The sequence below is a fragment of the Lutra lutra genome, chromosome 3, assembly GCF_902655055.1.
Source record: "Lutra lutra chromosome 3, mLutLut1.2, whole genome shotgun sequence".
Classification (NCBI taxonomy): domain Eukaryota; kingdom Metazoa; phylum Chordata; class Mammalia; order Carnivora; family Mustelidae; genus Lutra; species Lutra lutra.
In genome coordinates, this window is record NC_062280.1 from 163,686,421 (window position 1) to 163,702,739 (window position 16,319).

General features: G+C 33.9%; 1 protein-coding gene across 1 annotated transcript in view; it reads right to left on the minus strand.

Moving 5' to 3' along the window:
• Positions 1-4,335: 4,335 nt before the first annotated feature.
• KLHL1 (kelch like family member 1) overlaps positions 4,336-16,319 on the minus strand; it is a 376,159-nt gene continuing 364,175 nt past the window's right edge. The window contains exons 10-11 of the mRNA XM_047720111.1: positions 10,770-10,941; positions 4,336-4,536 (exon numbers count right to left, since the gene is read on the minus strand). Coding sequence (XP_047576067.1) covers positions 4,477-4,536; positions 10,770-10,941 — 232 coding nt within the window. The 3' untranslated portion in view covers positions 4,336-4,476. The remainder of the gene's footprint in view (positions 4,537-10,769; positions 10,942-16,319) is intronic.

Consider the following 16,319-nt stretch of genomic DNA (forward strand, 5'->3'; position numbering starts at 1 on the left):
AAAAGACCAGGAATATCTTGGGGGAAAAAAAGTATTTCTTCATGAAGCAGGGAAGAATCATTCTTTTAACATCATCCTTAACAATTCAGGCATCACATCCACAAAATAAAGTTAGATGCCCCTCACATGTTTCCCATAGCATTCTGGAAGAGATTTTTTCAACAAATGTGACATGATCATGCATTTATTAGTTTGTCTTCTTTCATGTCTGAGCTACATGAGTGCAAGTAATGTCCACTGAGCACAGTGCCTGCTGCATGTAGATTTTGGTACTTGGTCATGGAAATAATAAGCGAATAAAATAAGCGATTTCGTTTTCACATTGTGTTTTTCAGGTATTCTGAATACATAAATATTTTGGTGTGTTGTAGCTTGTGTTACTCTTCATTTATTTCCAAGGATAAGAAATTTAAATGTCAGTAAAGTTTCAATTACTAAAAGCCACAAATTGATCTAAAAGCAATGAATTTAAAATGTTCCAATTATATTCATGTAAATAATATATAAATGCTTATGAGTTTCTGAATTCAAATCTGTGTATATAAAGTATCTAATTATTGTGACTATCAAATTATAGAAACTTAGAACAAAAACAATACATAAGATTTATACAGTGACAAAACATTAATTTTCCATCAGATAACCATATTCCATAAGATGATACAATTATAGGGGTGCCTGGATGGCTCAGTGGGTTAAGCCTCTGCCTTCAGCCCAGGTCATGATCTCAGGGTCCTGGGATGGAGCCCCACATGGGGCTCTCTGCTCAGCGGGGAGCCTTTTTCCCCCTCTCTCTCTGCCTGCCTCTCTGCCTACTTGTGATCTCTCTCTCTCTGTCAAATAGATAAATAAAATCTTAAAAAAAAAAAATGATACAATTCCAGGCCTTTTCAAATTATCTAGTAGGGTTGTAGTGGGATATTTATAGGAAGAAATCCTGTTAAACCTTTATAGGAAACAAATTAGTATAGTTGCCTATAGGGGAGGAGAAATAATTTTTCCTTTACCCTTCTAGCCTTCTTGGCTCTGAGCTGAGACTCCCCTGGAATAAAAGAGATTAATGGGAGCAAAACAAACAGAAGTTTACTAACCTTTACATGGGAGATAAGCAAGAAAACTGACTAACTCTCCAAAGTGGCCTAAAGCACCACCTTAAATACCCTCCCCAGCAAAAGATAAAAGGAAATGTTGGGGGTGGGAGCCAGTTTGGGGAAGCTATCAAGAAAAGGATAGTAAACAAGGATAAGATTGTTAGGCAGATTTAGTTTGTTGATGTCTTAAGAGTTTCTAGAGCTTTAGTCATTCTCCTTTTCCAGTTACAGTGATGGAAACATTTTTACAAGTGGAGATTTTCCATGTAAATGTAGAAGTCCCTTAGGAAAAGTTTTCTTATACTGTTTAAAGAGCTTTTCCCCTGTCTGCTGTTTCTTAAAAATTAACCAGCTCGAGATAATGCTTGTGACAAAGAGGGGTATTTTGGGGGTGGCAAATTCTGTTCCCCTTCATGTCTAAAAGATTAATTTTAATTCTCATTTCTCTTATTTATACTTAATTTTCATCTCTTTTGAAATACTAAAAATACTATGTACAGGTTTAAATACTATGACATGGATATGGCTAAAAGAATTCCCCAAACTACAAAATCTTAAATTTTTTATAGAAACATTTTAATCTTCTAGATTAAGTCTGGATATAAGACCATAGATATTTAAATATTGTATTTTAGCCTATGTTTAAATGTTAATTTTTTTAGAACCACTATCACAGGTTTTATCTATTTGGTTGCCAATATTTATTTTATACATAGACTGGCTGGTTTCTTCAAACCACACAGAATATAATTAATAATTTAAATTCCTTATACTCTTTGGGTAGCCAATATTTTTGCACTAATGCTTTTATTCTTCTTATTCAGTCTCTTGTTTCAGTATCCAGGAGAAACTTACAAATATCACCTTTTTTTATTTTATTTTAACTGTGTGATTGATTGTGTTTTATTGACTTTTAATGTGCAACATAAAATAAATCAGTACTGCAGTGTTTGGAGATTTGGATGTAATTGTATACTTTATAAATAATTTTGAACTGTATTTTATATTCCTATTCTTATTAATAGTCATCATTAAAATTGAAAGTATTTGCAGAATATTCTAAGACTTCAAAGTGGTATTTATAAATATAAGTTGTACTCATAGTGCTATTTATAAATAATATGTTATACTCCAAGGATATCAATGTAACAAAAATACTGAACAGTATCTTGGAAAAACTAGCCTCCTTGATGCTATTTTCTCTACTTTCTTTATTTAAATATTCCTTATTAATTAAAGAGCCAAATAGTGAATTCTGTTTTTAGCAGAAATTTTGACAGAACCAAGTTTCAAGAATCCTGGATTGGAGTCATGGCAGGTATATAGCAAGTGCTGGGACTTATTTAACATGTGACCTTGGAAGACGGTTTCCTTTTCAGCAAATCAGCACAATGGTATCCATTCCCCCATCTCATATGCAATATAAGCAATATGCAAATAATACGAGCTACAGATAGAGTTGGCTGCATGCAGCAAATTCATTTCAGGTAAATTCCTTCTCAGGAAAGAGTATTGTAAAAAGATCAATACATTTATTAGCAAATTTTAAATATGACTGCCACAAAACTTTACTGATTAAAAAATAGATGTACCTACATTATCTTCTCTGTTCTTTCGAGTTTCAAAATTAAGTTTTCTATTCCAGTTAGCTAATATTATATGTATGTTCTATGCATTGTGGGCAGAAGAAATTATATATACTTAATACTGCTAAGCTGTACACTTAAAAATGGTTAAGATGCTAAATTTTATGTTATGCATTTTTACCTGTAATTTTTAAAATTCATTGGTACTTCTTCCTATCTTATACTTCTAGTGACATAATTTTTCTGACATAAAATATGATTAACAAATTTGATCACATGTATATGTTGGGAAAATTTAGATTTCCTAATATTTCCTTGATACAAACTATCAATATTTTCCTTGGTTATTAGATTTCAAACATTTTTCTCCACCCAACAGTAAAAATCAGTTTCATGGTTTACATTGACTCAAAGAGGAATTTTCTTGTCTTTTCTAGCTCTTGCACAATTATAAACACTCATTTTGGGATGTGTGTTTTGTAAGCATTATTGCTAACTGCCTCAAATGACTTACTACAGAAGAAAGCAATAATTAAAGACTGCATTCAGTGCCAGTGTAATATTTGGGAGGAAATACACATTTTGAGAGAGATATATCTCCTTGAATTTTTAGGAACAGTCAAGCAATAAAAATGACCTATCTGTGCAGTACACCTCAGTGTACACCTCAGTACTCAGATTTGAATTAAAATTTATTGAAGAATGATACAGTGATAAAAGCAAATGTTCTATCATTTATTAATTATATTTAAAATTTACATGAATCTATTAAGGACATTATGTAATGTTTCCACTTTATGCTTTAAACAATTACAAACATTTGGCATAAAATAATGTGCATATCAATGTAACAAGTTTGAAGAGTGGGAAATGAGAATCTGAAGTCTGCCTTCCTTCTAATGATGATCATTAACACTCCCAATGAACGGATCATAGATTTCTCTTTCAAAATTCTAACATTTTTTAAATGAACAAATTTCTAAGGGACTTTAACATGCAGTGGATATATATAACATTCAGAATAACTAGCTTCCATGCTTACACTGAACTCAACATAAGGCAAAAGCCCATAATTGTACTGATTCTTTGGCTCAGTGTGTTCAAAAAGCAAAGCAATGTGGTAAGCCTAATGAAAACAATCCTTTGTGTTCGCCAGCTTCAGATTGCTAATATGGTTGCAATAAAATTCAACCATCCTCTCTGATGAAATGTGCAGCTTTGATTAGCAGAGCAGTTTGTTTTCTGAATGCAAGAGACAGGCATGAATCTATTTCTCTAATTGTCCTCATAGTTGAGAAAATGAGGAAGAAGCATGTTTGTTTTAATAAAACATCATTCTGCCTCCTAGAATGACCACATCTGATTAGGAAATAGTAAACCAATCAGATTCTGTCAGATGAAATATCATGTCTTCGACCTCTTTGACATTGCCACAAACTATAAAACAATTGAAGGAGTTGTAGTCATGAAATTATCCATGTCGCAAATGGATCTCTCTTAATTGCTCAAGAAAAACAAGCCTTTGGTAACTTTAGTTATTGTATGCTACAATACAAAACAAATTACCAATAACCATTCCTGAACTAACTAATATACGGCCAGACATTTTTCCCATAGCAGTTTGATGTTTATTTCGATTCCTATAATTCTCTTTGATCTTCTACCTCTTTTGACATCAGTAGGTAAATCTACAGAAATCCTTGTTCTTGAAGAATTTTCACCTCAGGAAGTTCTCATTCTTGCCTTCTGATATAAAAATAACCACTCCAGCAAATAAAATCTCTCCAAATAAAAATAAGTCAAGGTTGCTTGATGACTACCACACAGGCACCTGCTCTCCCAATATTCAAAGAAGCCATCTGTTGAAAAAGATGAAACACAATTTAAGACAAATTTTACTGTCATAGGAAAGCATACAGTTGTAATATATTTAAAACATTCATATGTGTGAAAATCATAAATATATGTGCTTATATTTTCCCAATTTAGTCACAAGTAGTAAAATAAAAATGGAAACATTGAAAATGGGTTTTACAAAAGAGCAATAATTTGCATATTGAAACTGTTAAAACTTGCATTCACTTTTGGAATTTTTAATACAAGTAGTAAAGTATTTAATGACTTTTAGTGACACAAAGGTGCTATAGAAAAGTTTCCAGCAAAGATTTATTTCTGGGCATACATAGACACATTTGTAATGATATTTCATTGTGGTATTTTGGAGTATATTTTGGATGAAACAGCTATTACACTTATTGAAATCATTTTGAACTTATTTCCCCGGATATTATACTGAAATGTGTTATTCATTCATTCTAAACAGAGCCATACAATGAAGTAACTTCAATATTTGTCATAAATAGACCATAATTGACAATTGCTGTAGTGCTTATTTAAAAAATTCCTCCTTATATAATCATTGAGATGAGAATTGAGATTTTTTTAGTAATTCGTGAATATGAAATTGGCTAGAAATATATTAAAACAATAATTTTTACAGTTTGTAATGAAAATTTATTCCATGAGGATAAGCCAAGGTTTTAATAATTTGAGCATTTTGATGTGAATGATTTTTATAACAGTTTTCTAAGAATAATTTATGCACCTAAAATATCAGAGCAGGGTAGAAATTATAGGATATTATTCCAAGCTATAAAGAAAGGAATAAAATGTAAGAAATAAAACAGCCAAGAGCAAAATAATCTCAGCTCACATGCATTATCTTATTGATTACGAAAGGATATGGTCTCACTCCCTAAATATGAAAATTACCATCATATCTACAGTTCTTCTAAACATACTTACTGTTAACTGACATCCTTTTGCAGGGTAAAAAAAAAACAAACAGAAACTTCCCATATAATCTATTTTTACTCATTTGTGTTAAGAATAATTTTTATGGGGCGACTGGGTGGCTCAGTGGGTTAAGCCGGGGCCTTCGGCTCAGGTCATGATCTCAGGTTCCTGGGATCGAGTCCCACATCGGGCTCTGTGCTCAGCAGGGAGCCTGCTTCCCTTCCTCTCTCTCTGCCTGCCTCTCTGCCTACTTGTGATCTCTCTCTGTCAAATAAATAAATAAAATTTTAAAAAAAAGGATAATTTTTATGGATCACCGCATCACCTTTCTAATCCCATCATGTATTGTTATCTTTGTATGGCAGGTATGTGAACAGAATGTCAGGAGACAATATATAAATCAAAGAGCCCAAACTGAAGTTTATGTGACTCCAAAATGTATACATTTTTCATCATCTATCTTTTCATTTCCAATAATTTTTAAGTATTGTTTCACATCAGAGTCACTTAAAGATTTTCTAAAAAGTATATGCGCTCAATGCCCACCATTATAGAAATGGGAGGAATATCAGGTAGTTGTATTTTTGAAAACATTTCCAAATACCCTCTGATGTTCATTCAATACTGAGAAATCCTATACATAGTTTCCAGACAAAGTATAGAATGAATAGCTTTACTTTGTTTCTACATCTACATCTGTATCTCTAAACACGCATGTGTGTGTTTGTAAAAATCAATCTCTGCACTTTTTCCCAAAAATGTGCTATTCTTCCTGTGTTTCTGGTGTTAGGTAATGACACACTCTCTATTCAGTTGCTCAAGACAGAAACCTGGATACATCCATGACCTTTAGTTTTACCTCATCAACCTCACATCTGAATACTCATCAAGTCCTACAGTCTCTCTCCATCCAACATACATACAAATTCCAGTGGTCTTCAGCCTGGTTCATATTACAATTCTACCTTGAGTGTGAAGGGTTGCAGAATATGCCACCCCATGATATGCAAATTTGGCATATTGATTATTTTGAATTCAATGTACTTCATAGATGTCTGGTACAGGAGGGACTCTCTGCCCCTTGGTCCCACTGAAAGCAGGAGATAAATCTGCAGTGTGAAAGGTAACTTCCCTGTACCCGAAGGGTAGAAGTCATCGTTATCACCAGAGATAGAGATTTAGGGCCAAAAAGCTATATAAATAAAGCTTGTTACTACTTCAGCAATTCACTACCACAAGCTCAAATCCTTGGTTTGACAGTTTGTCACAAATTTATCATTTTGTCTAAAAGTTATAAAGCTTCCTGCTTTGGCTACTTTTTGACTCTCCTATTTTTATGGGCTTCCCATACATACAAAACTACAGTTTTCTTCTGTTAATGTGTCTTGTATCAGTTTCATTATTAGGCCAACCAAATAACCTCAAAGGGAGAGGAGAAAAGTTTTCCACCTCCACTGTGGATTGGTTAAAATATCCTCCTAATGGGTTTCTCTGACTCTAATCTTGCTTGTTCCTAATGATTTTTCACATCCCATCAAGTACAATCATTTTAAAATGCAATTCTGATTATTTACTTTCCCTCCTTAAAAGCTTCACTAACTTCCACTCAGCCTTATAGTAAAGTCATGATTCCATCACATGGCTTCAGGCTGTGCATCACATAGACACTCTGATGTCTCCAAACTCCTTTCTCACCTCTTTATTTTTTTGCATGTTATGTGTTCTTCCTGCAGTTCTTTATAAATTCTGTTTCTTAAACCACTCCCTATATTTTCACCTGCTTAACTATTACCCACCCATCAGGCCTCATTCTCCTTGTCATTACTTGAGCAAATATTTCTCAGCCCAACACACTTAGTTTCTATCATAGTGCTAAGTATTTCCCTTACCACAGAATTTATCATGTTATTTTGAGCATTTGATATATTCTACATAATCACATTTTAAATATTTAAGAGAGCTTTTCCTCTTCTTCCCCTTGTTTTAACTTAATCTTATTTAATACATATTTTTAGAAAATCTGCCATGCTGTCCCTCCAAAGTTATACCTTCAGCCTTAGAATGACACCCTAAAAATGTTGGCCACAGAACCAACTGGAAAAAAATAAAACAAACAAACAAAACGGAGAATATAGATATTGCACCAGGATCCCCTAGGACTTATTCTCAATATCTTCTATAGTAGCCCCTCCTTGAAGGGGGACATGTTCCAAGACTCCTAGGGGATCCCTGAAACCATGGATCATACCAAAACTATTATATACTGTTTTTCCCTATACATACATACCCTATGGTAAAGTTTAATTTACAAATCGAGTACCATAGGAGATTAACAATAATAATAATAATAACATAGAATATTTATAACAATATATTGTAATAAAAGTTTTGGGAATGCATTCTATCTTTCTCCAAATTTCTTACTCTGCTGTACTAACCCTTTTCCTTGTGTGATGTGACATGAGAAAACGCTTCCATAATGAGATGAAATGAGATGATGTCAGCATTGTGACATAGCATTAGACTACTACTGACCTGCTGACAGCACATCAGAAGGAGGGATAACTGCCTCCAGACTGTAGTAGACCACTGTCAACTGAAACCATGGAAAGCAAAACTGCTGATAAGAGGATATGACCGTACATAGCTACTGCGTGCAAATAAGCATAACCCATGCACAGCAGCGCAAATTGAGCTGCAAGAGTAATGCTCAGCTTTCTTTAAGAAATATTCACATTTTTTCTTACCCCATGCCAACAACTAGGCTAGTCTATGGGGAGATGATAGTAAAATCACACACCACTGCAAGTGGATGCAGTCTGACAGGACTGTGACAATGGACTAAGAAAACATATGAAAGGGTGGTTTTACCCAGACCAGGAGGAATGGAATAAAGGTCTTTTCTTATGTTTTGAAGCAGACATATTGTTTTTTTTTTTTTTTCAAATAAAATAAAAAAAAATAAACCCAGTGTTAAATGTCAAAGGCAAATTTATTTATAAAAATACATACACGCCCATGGATACATGTATGCATGTGTTCTCAGTAAAACTATCTAAGACATGAATCTGGCAATTGCTCCCAAATCTGGGAAGTCTTGCAGATATACAATCTTGGATATTTAATATAGTTTATTTTATTCTCATGCTCGGTCATTTGGGGATGCCAGTGATAAATAGGATAACCTTTTGGTTTTGTCTGTTTATGGGGTAAATGGAGGGAAAGTGACAGGCATTATCTGGCCATATGGGATTTTTTTCCCTAGGGACCTAGAATCCTGAAAATCTTCAAAGGTATTTTGTGTGGGTCTGCTGATGGACTCTAGAAAATATAAATAATGAAAATATATGGAGGTAAAATCATAAAATAATTTAAGAGCTTAAAATTAGTGTTTATTGTACTTAGAGTTGTTATAAAACATTTTAAATACCACCTTATTTATTTGAAAGATATTATATGATCCAGAAAAGCACAATAAAATAAAATGAGGGAAAATGTTCTTCAGGAAGTTTTTACCTATTATTACTACATACATTATTTTGATTTCAATTTTAGAAGAGAGATAGGCATAAAGGCTCATTATTATACGTAATGAAGACTATATTCTATCATTGATATGCCCATAAACTTCCTTTATTTAATGTTCATTTGTAAAAGTGATATACTTTAAATATATATCATTGAACTGGCACATTTCATTAGCAAATCAAGAATCATTAATCCATGCCATATTTCTCTGTAAATACTAAGGACCCAGAAAGAGAAGAGATTAAATATATCTTCTAAAATTTCAGTGTGATGATTACAATCTTCTTTTATATTTGCTGCTGCTCTTTGGATGATGAACGCATCTTCTCTTACAGTTAAAGTAAAACATAGAAAATCACATGACTTAGTTCTCCAAATACTTTCCCTTATCTTGTTCATTCTGCCTTCATTTTTCCTTTTAGCCAAATTCATCTATTTACATTGAAATCAGAGAGTTTTTTCTTAGAGAAGGGTAAGATTCATAAGGCAGGCACTTTTGTCTGGACATTAGGAATTTAGTTTTGTACTTCAGAGTCAGCCTATCTCAATATTGTGGTTGAACATACATCATCAAGCTACAGAATCTAGGAACTACTGTGTCTTTAAAAGTCAATATATTTTAAAAGAAATATACTTCAATTAGTGTTCAAGTTCTAAACATTAAACTTTAGTCAATTTCTGTGGACCACCCTCCACCCCAATAGCAAATAGAACCCTTCATCCACTGAGGAATATTATGAGATGAGGTTCCTAATCTGCTTCGACTAAATAAGGCTTTGGAATCTCAGTGCACCCACTAATGGAAATGATTTGTTTGCTGGAATGGTATCTTGCTTTTAGGTTTCTGATAAAGGGGAGGAATAATAGAAATATTGAGACACTTGGAAAAGAAAGGAGGAAAATAGAGAGAAATTGAATGTAGGGACACAAGTCTGAGAATATATCCCTTCCCTCCATTACAAGCAAGGTCACAGTAGCTACACGGAATAAGCTGTTTTCCATTATAATTAAGTTGTACAGCACTTATTTTCCTCCGGCACCCACACATGCAACACAAATCTTCTAGTTGTGTAACCAGAACGGGAGCTGCCTAATTCTAAGCATGATCCCGAGTCTCTAACTACAATGTACTATATATCAAGAGATAACACCCTGCGTAAGATCAGCCAAATATGTTACTCCATCTTCCCAGTCAAAGTGATTGTCTGGGGGTGAGCACTTTCTACATGACAGATCATTTAGAGCCCTTTGCTGTTCTGTTTTTGTTTTCTGTTTATGGCTGTGAGGATTACTACTTGGAGATTCCAGCAGCTCCACTCCATGGAAAATTCTCTCTGTGGTAGATGAAAAGGGGACCTGATAGGACCTAAAGATTGTCAAGCAAATATAGGAGGCAGAAAGTTGATTTCTGTAGCTTTCCATCTTATTCCAGTTATCTCTAAGACCAGATATTCTAAAGTTAGGTTTTTGTGAATCAATATATTCCTCTTTGTTTTCTGTTTGTTTCAGGTAATTAAAATTCAGTTCCTGTCTGTTATTACTTATAATAAAGTGGAAATCCCATCAAGACGGGAATGTCACCTTTTAATATGAATTTCATTAAAGTAGAGAATACATAAAAGTACACATAAATGTGGGTTAGTGAACTTTTTACAAAATGAACATGAAAATGAACTAAATCAATCACTTTGGGCTCAAGGAAATTTAGAAGGAAGTAAATGAAGTAAGTTTTTGTATTTGAAGTAAATTATGCTGGCAACAGTCTTACCTGTGTCCACTCATTTGTTTGTGGATCATAGGATTCCATGGTGTTGAGGTATGTCTGCCCATCATAGCCACCAACAGCATATAATCTGTCACCAAGGAGACAGACTCCAACAGCATCTCTGGGCATACTCAAAGGAGCCACCATGGTCCATGTGTCTGTTTTGGGATCATATCTAAAATGTAAGGATAATAGGACATAGCATATTCTAATCACATTCAGTTTTTACTATATGAATAGTACTCTTTCAAAAAAGCACACCATGAGAAACAAAACTACCTTTTTTTTAGAAGCTCAGTCATTTGAGCATATGTTTAAGAGTTAATATCCACAATGTCTGGCTTTCTAAATTTTAAGGTATTTTAAACATATACCTAGACTCTTAGGTGGATGCCCAGACACTTAACAAGAATAAACATCATGATTTCTTTCCACAAGGAAGGCTGATATGTAAATAACTCTTTTGCCCTGCAGGATGAGGTTCTGTAAAGCAAATATAAGTGCTATGATAATGAAACACAAGTAATGGTTAAAAATCTGAGAGGATTATGGAATTCTCCACAATTAAAGTCCCTTTTAAGTCAGGTCTAAAGGTGTAGCTAAATTTGCTAGAAAGAAAAGGAGACGTTCATGCAAAAAAACCCTGATGTGTTAGTAAGAATGCATGGCCAGTTTTAAGGGAAGCAGGTGTGCAGGGTGGCTAAATTCAGGGATCAAAGAAGGAGCAGAGTGCCTGAAAGGGTGGTTTCTAATCAGCTTATGGTTCATGTGATAGGTAGGAAGGTGTTTTGTGTTCTAATAGAAAAACTTGGGGAAAATAATTACAGTGTGAACAGAACTGTGCTTTAGTGGCACTATTTGGGATTCATGGTAAGGGAGAGATTGGTGTATCAAGAGATTGAAGCAGGGGGCCAAAATCATTATTACTGAACTTAAACCAAAGATAATTTAATTTCCAGAAAGTCTGACTACCATGCCTTACATACGGATATTTTGTATTTTGAGTGGCAAAACCTGAAAAATACTTTCGTGAATGTACTTTATTTCAGCTAAGAATGAATGATTAAACCAATTCTTTGCCTTTAACCTGCACCTTCAAGGTCAAATACAGAAATGAAAAAGCTAGTAAGAGCCCAGCAGAGTAAATATAAAAGAAGGCTGGGTGAAAGTTGGGTTTTGTTTGTTTGTTTGTTTGTTTTAACAGACACAATAAATATATTTTTAGTTTGTTTTTCTACTCCAATCTTGTGTTTCACCAATGGAAACTTTCAAACCACAGGCTCCTAAAAAAAGAAACAAACACAAAAAAGCAGAAACAAAAACAAAAAGCCACCACATGTTTATTGAAAATAAAGAAGGTTGTTACAAAAGAAATGGCCAGGGAGGACCCCAAGGATTGGAAATTTATATTTCTCTATAGTCACATTATCCAAGGTGTTAACATGCATTTACACAGAGCCGTGGGAGAGGTTGTGACAGCCAAGATAATATGTGAAATGAGAAATTGGTTGAATGCCTGTAAAACCAGGGCTACCACGAACCATATGCTGTCTAGCAATTAAAAGTGTAATTTTACATGCTATAGTTAATAAATGTGAAACATCTCAAACACAGGCACGTATAGACACACACAAACATAGTCTATGCCATTGAAACTTTTATTTAAACTTACCATGAAGAAAAGACAACTTAGCATGAACATTTTGAAATATCAAAGAGTTTTTAAAATAAGGACAAAAGAAAGAGGAGGAGGTAGAAGAGGCATCAGAAGAGGAGGAGAAGGAAAGAAGACACCCCAAGGAATCAAACAGGAGAATCCAGAGAGTGTAATGTTTTATAGGATAACTGACTAAATTCTCCAAGTCAATAGTCAAACAAGTAAACAAAACCCCCAGTAATAATGAATAGATAATTAGCAAGAAGTCGTTATTCTAAATGGATTGTGATTAAACAGAACAAAAAAAAAGTGGATCTTATGGATCCCAATTCAAATAGACCCACCATTAAAGGATGTTTGAAAATTTCAACATACCCTGGGCATTAGTTTTTCAAAAGGAATTACTGAAGTCCTTATTAGTTCTGATTATTCTTAGGTTAATAAAAGAAAAAAAAAAAGTCCTGATGATTTTTGGTTGGTTGTTTCTGGGATGAAATCAGAAATATTTTAAGCTAAAATGATATGTTTCAGAATTTCTTTGAAATACTTCAAAAAAAAAAAAGAGAGAGAGAGAAGGGAAATGGGTAAAACATGAATGACACACTGGTGATCCTAGTTGAAGCTGGGTAATGAGTACAGGGAAGTTTATTCTATTGTTCACTTTTTTGTTTGTCAGAAAAGATCTGCAGTAAAAATAACTTTAAAAGTAAGAATGTATAGTGCACTTTAATTTCAGGGCAAAGCAAACGTTCTTTACACTTCATTCATTCTTCAGTAAAATCCAGGCTGGCTTTTGTCACAATAACTTCACTTACATAGCTTTTCCTGAAGTCATATTTTATCCTGCATTTAATTGCTATCCAGTTCTATAGAGTTTTTTCAGCTATTGTCTGCAAAGCCGACTTTATCACCTTGCAGAAAGGTGGGAGAACTGAGAAAATAGCCAACACTAGTGCATGAAGCAATAATAAATGAATTTCTGAAGACTTACGAAATTTCAGGTGAAATTCAAATATAGAACAATTCTCAAATTCTCATATTCCGGGAGAAAATAAGAAAACACTAGTATGTTCTATATTTAGGTGTACATTTAGAAATAATATCTTACATTTAGAAATAGATACCTCTTTTTTTTATACATATTTTACAACATTCCTGAAGAGAACTTTAAAAATTTAATGCATTCTGGAAAATCCAGATCTTTGATTTAGATGTGACTGTCTTTAAATCTAAGTAATATGTGTTTTCCTTATAATAACAAACTTTTAATTCATATCTGGAAATGGTGAAAATTTAAATTTAAATTTAAATGTGTATATTGCAACCCAATATATGAAACCAAAACAAAAACAGTCTACCTCGTCCCCACCCATACACACACTCTCTCCTAGATACTGAGGAAATAATTACAGAAATACAAAGTTACCTACTAGTGGTTTTCCTTGTTTTCACATTAATGACTCTAAATTGATTTTTCTATATTCAGAACTCAATGGATTCACCTCTCAGTCTGGAGATATACAAAGTTGTTACCCGCATAAATGAAATTAACAGCTTTTTTTTTTAACCTAAGGAGAAGATCCACAGATGTATAACCCTTTCCCAAACAATTAGCAGTGAACTCTGTCATTGTCAGTTAACATTTTTGATGAAACTTGGTCCTAAATATTATTTTTTCCTCTGGTTCTTTCTTTATTTAAAAGAACAAGGCATTGGGGGCAGTGGGGGAAGTAGAGTAGCTGTCTTTTTGTATTTAGACCGTCTGCTTCTCCGACATCTCACCTTGGCCTTACCGGGCAGAGTGTGAGCTGTGTATCAGGGACTCTATTAAGGTTTATAGCTCTTAGGCAAGAGAACCACCAATATGTAGGGGCTAAAATTGGCCGTAAAATGGAAACTTGCTGAAGGCATATGAGAGTCACAGAATAAAACTTAGTGTCTCATTGAAAATCCCTATCAAAGTACCATTTTTGAGGTACCATTAATTTTTTAAGCCTTTTTTTCCCATTATGTAAGGATAAATATTGATCTTAAAATATTTGAAGGGAAGCAGTTTTTAAGTATGCAGGCATTACTTTGGGAACAAATGGAATTCATACTCATTTTCCTAAATTTGTACCAGCAATATTCAACCAGAAAGCAAATTGAACAACATAGAAGTGATTTGTAGCCAAGTTTGTTTGCCTGTAAAATAAAATAAAGAAAACAAAACAAAACAAAAACAGAGAAATAAGATGAGATCCATGCTGTGTAAATGGATGAACAGCTCTGAAAGAGTGGTTTTTAGAGTTCTAGTAAATAAATTATGCAATCTGTGTTTGGATTTTCATAAATAATTTGAATTAAGCAATTAACAGTAACAATAATGATGGTCAGAAATAAATTTTGTTTTTCCTGTAAAGAAAACCAATATCTATGTACTGGGTTTCCTGAGATTATCAAAACAGATATGCCTTGACTTCAGGACTGCTTATGTGATGGGAATGGAAAATAAATTAATTCTAACAAAATGAATTTTGAAAAACTTCAGAATAACTGTAAAACTATTCCTATAAACATCATTGCTCAGATATTTTCATATATGCTTATCTAATGGGTATTTAGGAATAGAATTTCTGGGAAAGAGAATGCATATTTTGAAATGCAGTAGATACTACCTATTGGTATTACAGAATTTGGGCCAATTTACACTCCTGCCATGAGTGTAGTAAGAGTTTCAGTTGCTCTATATCTTTTCCAACATTTGGTATTAACTATTCTCATTTTAGTATTTCTAGTAGGTCCTGGTATGACATTGTGATTTTAATTTTCATTTCTCTGATGCCTAATAACATCAAGCATTTTCCCCAATAGTCATCTTTTCAAGAGTTCTTGTTCAAATATTCTGCCAAGATGTATTAGATGTATTAGATTTATGTATTAGAAACAAAGCTTCTGTTGGTTATATACTTTGCAAATATTTTTCCCACTCCCTGGCATAAATTTTTACTCTTCATGGTATCTTTTGGGAACGATTATTTATTTATTTTTATTTAAAAATTTTTTTGTAATTTTATTTTATTTTTTTCAGTGTTCCAAGATTCATTGTTTATGCACCATACCCAGTGCTCTATGCAATATGTGCTCTCCTTAATACCCACCACCAGGCTCACCCAACCCCCCCCCAAAAAAAAACCCTCAGTTTGTTTCTCAGACTCCACAGTCTCTCATGGTTTGTGTCCCCCTCCAGTTCCCCCAACTCATTTCTCCTCTCCATCTCCCAACATCCTCCGTTATTCCTTATCCTCCACACGTAAGTGAAACCATATGATAATTGACTTTCTCTGCTTGACTTATTTCATTCAGCATAATCTCTTCCAGTCCTGTCCATGTTGCTACATGGTTCACCTCTCCTTCCAATTTCCCTCAACTCCCTTCTCCTCTCTAACTCCCCTTGTCCTCCATGCTATTTGTTATGCTCCACAAATAAGTGAAACCATATGATAATTGACTCTCCCTACTTGACTTACTTCACTCAGCATAATCTCTTCCAGTCCAGTCCATGTTGCTACAAAAGTTGGGTATCCATTCTTTCTGATGGAGGCATAATACTCCATAGTGTATATGGACCACATCTTCCTTATCCATTCGTCCGTTGAAGGGCATCTTGGTTCTTTCCACAGTTTGGTGACCGTGGCCATTGCTGCTATAAACATTGGGGTACAGATGGCCCTTCTTTTCACTACATCTGTATCTTTGGGGTAAATACCCCAGTAGTGCAATTGCAGGATCATAGGGAAGCTCTATTTTTAATTTCTTTTTTTTTTTTAAGATTTTATTTATTTATTTGACAGAGCGAGAGATCACAAGTAGAGAGGCAGGCAGAGAGAGAGAGAGAGAGAGGGAAGCAGGCTCCC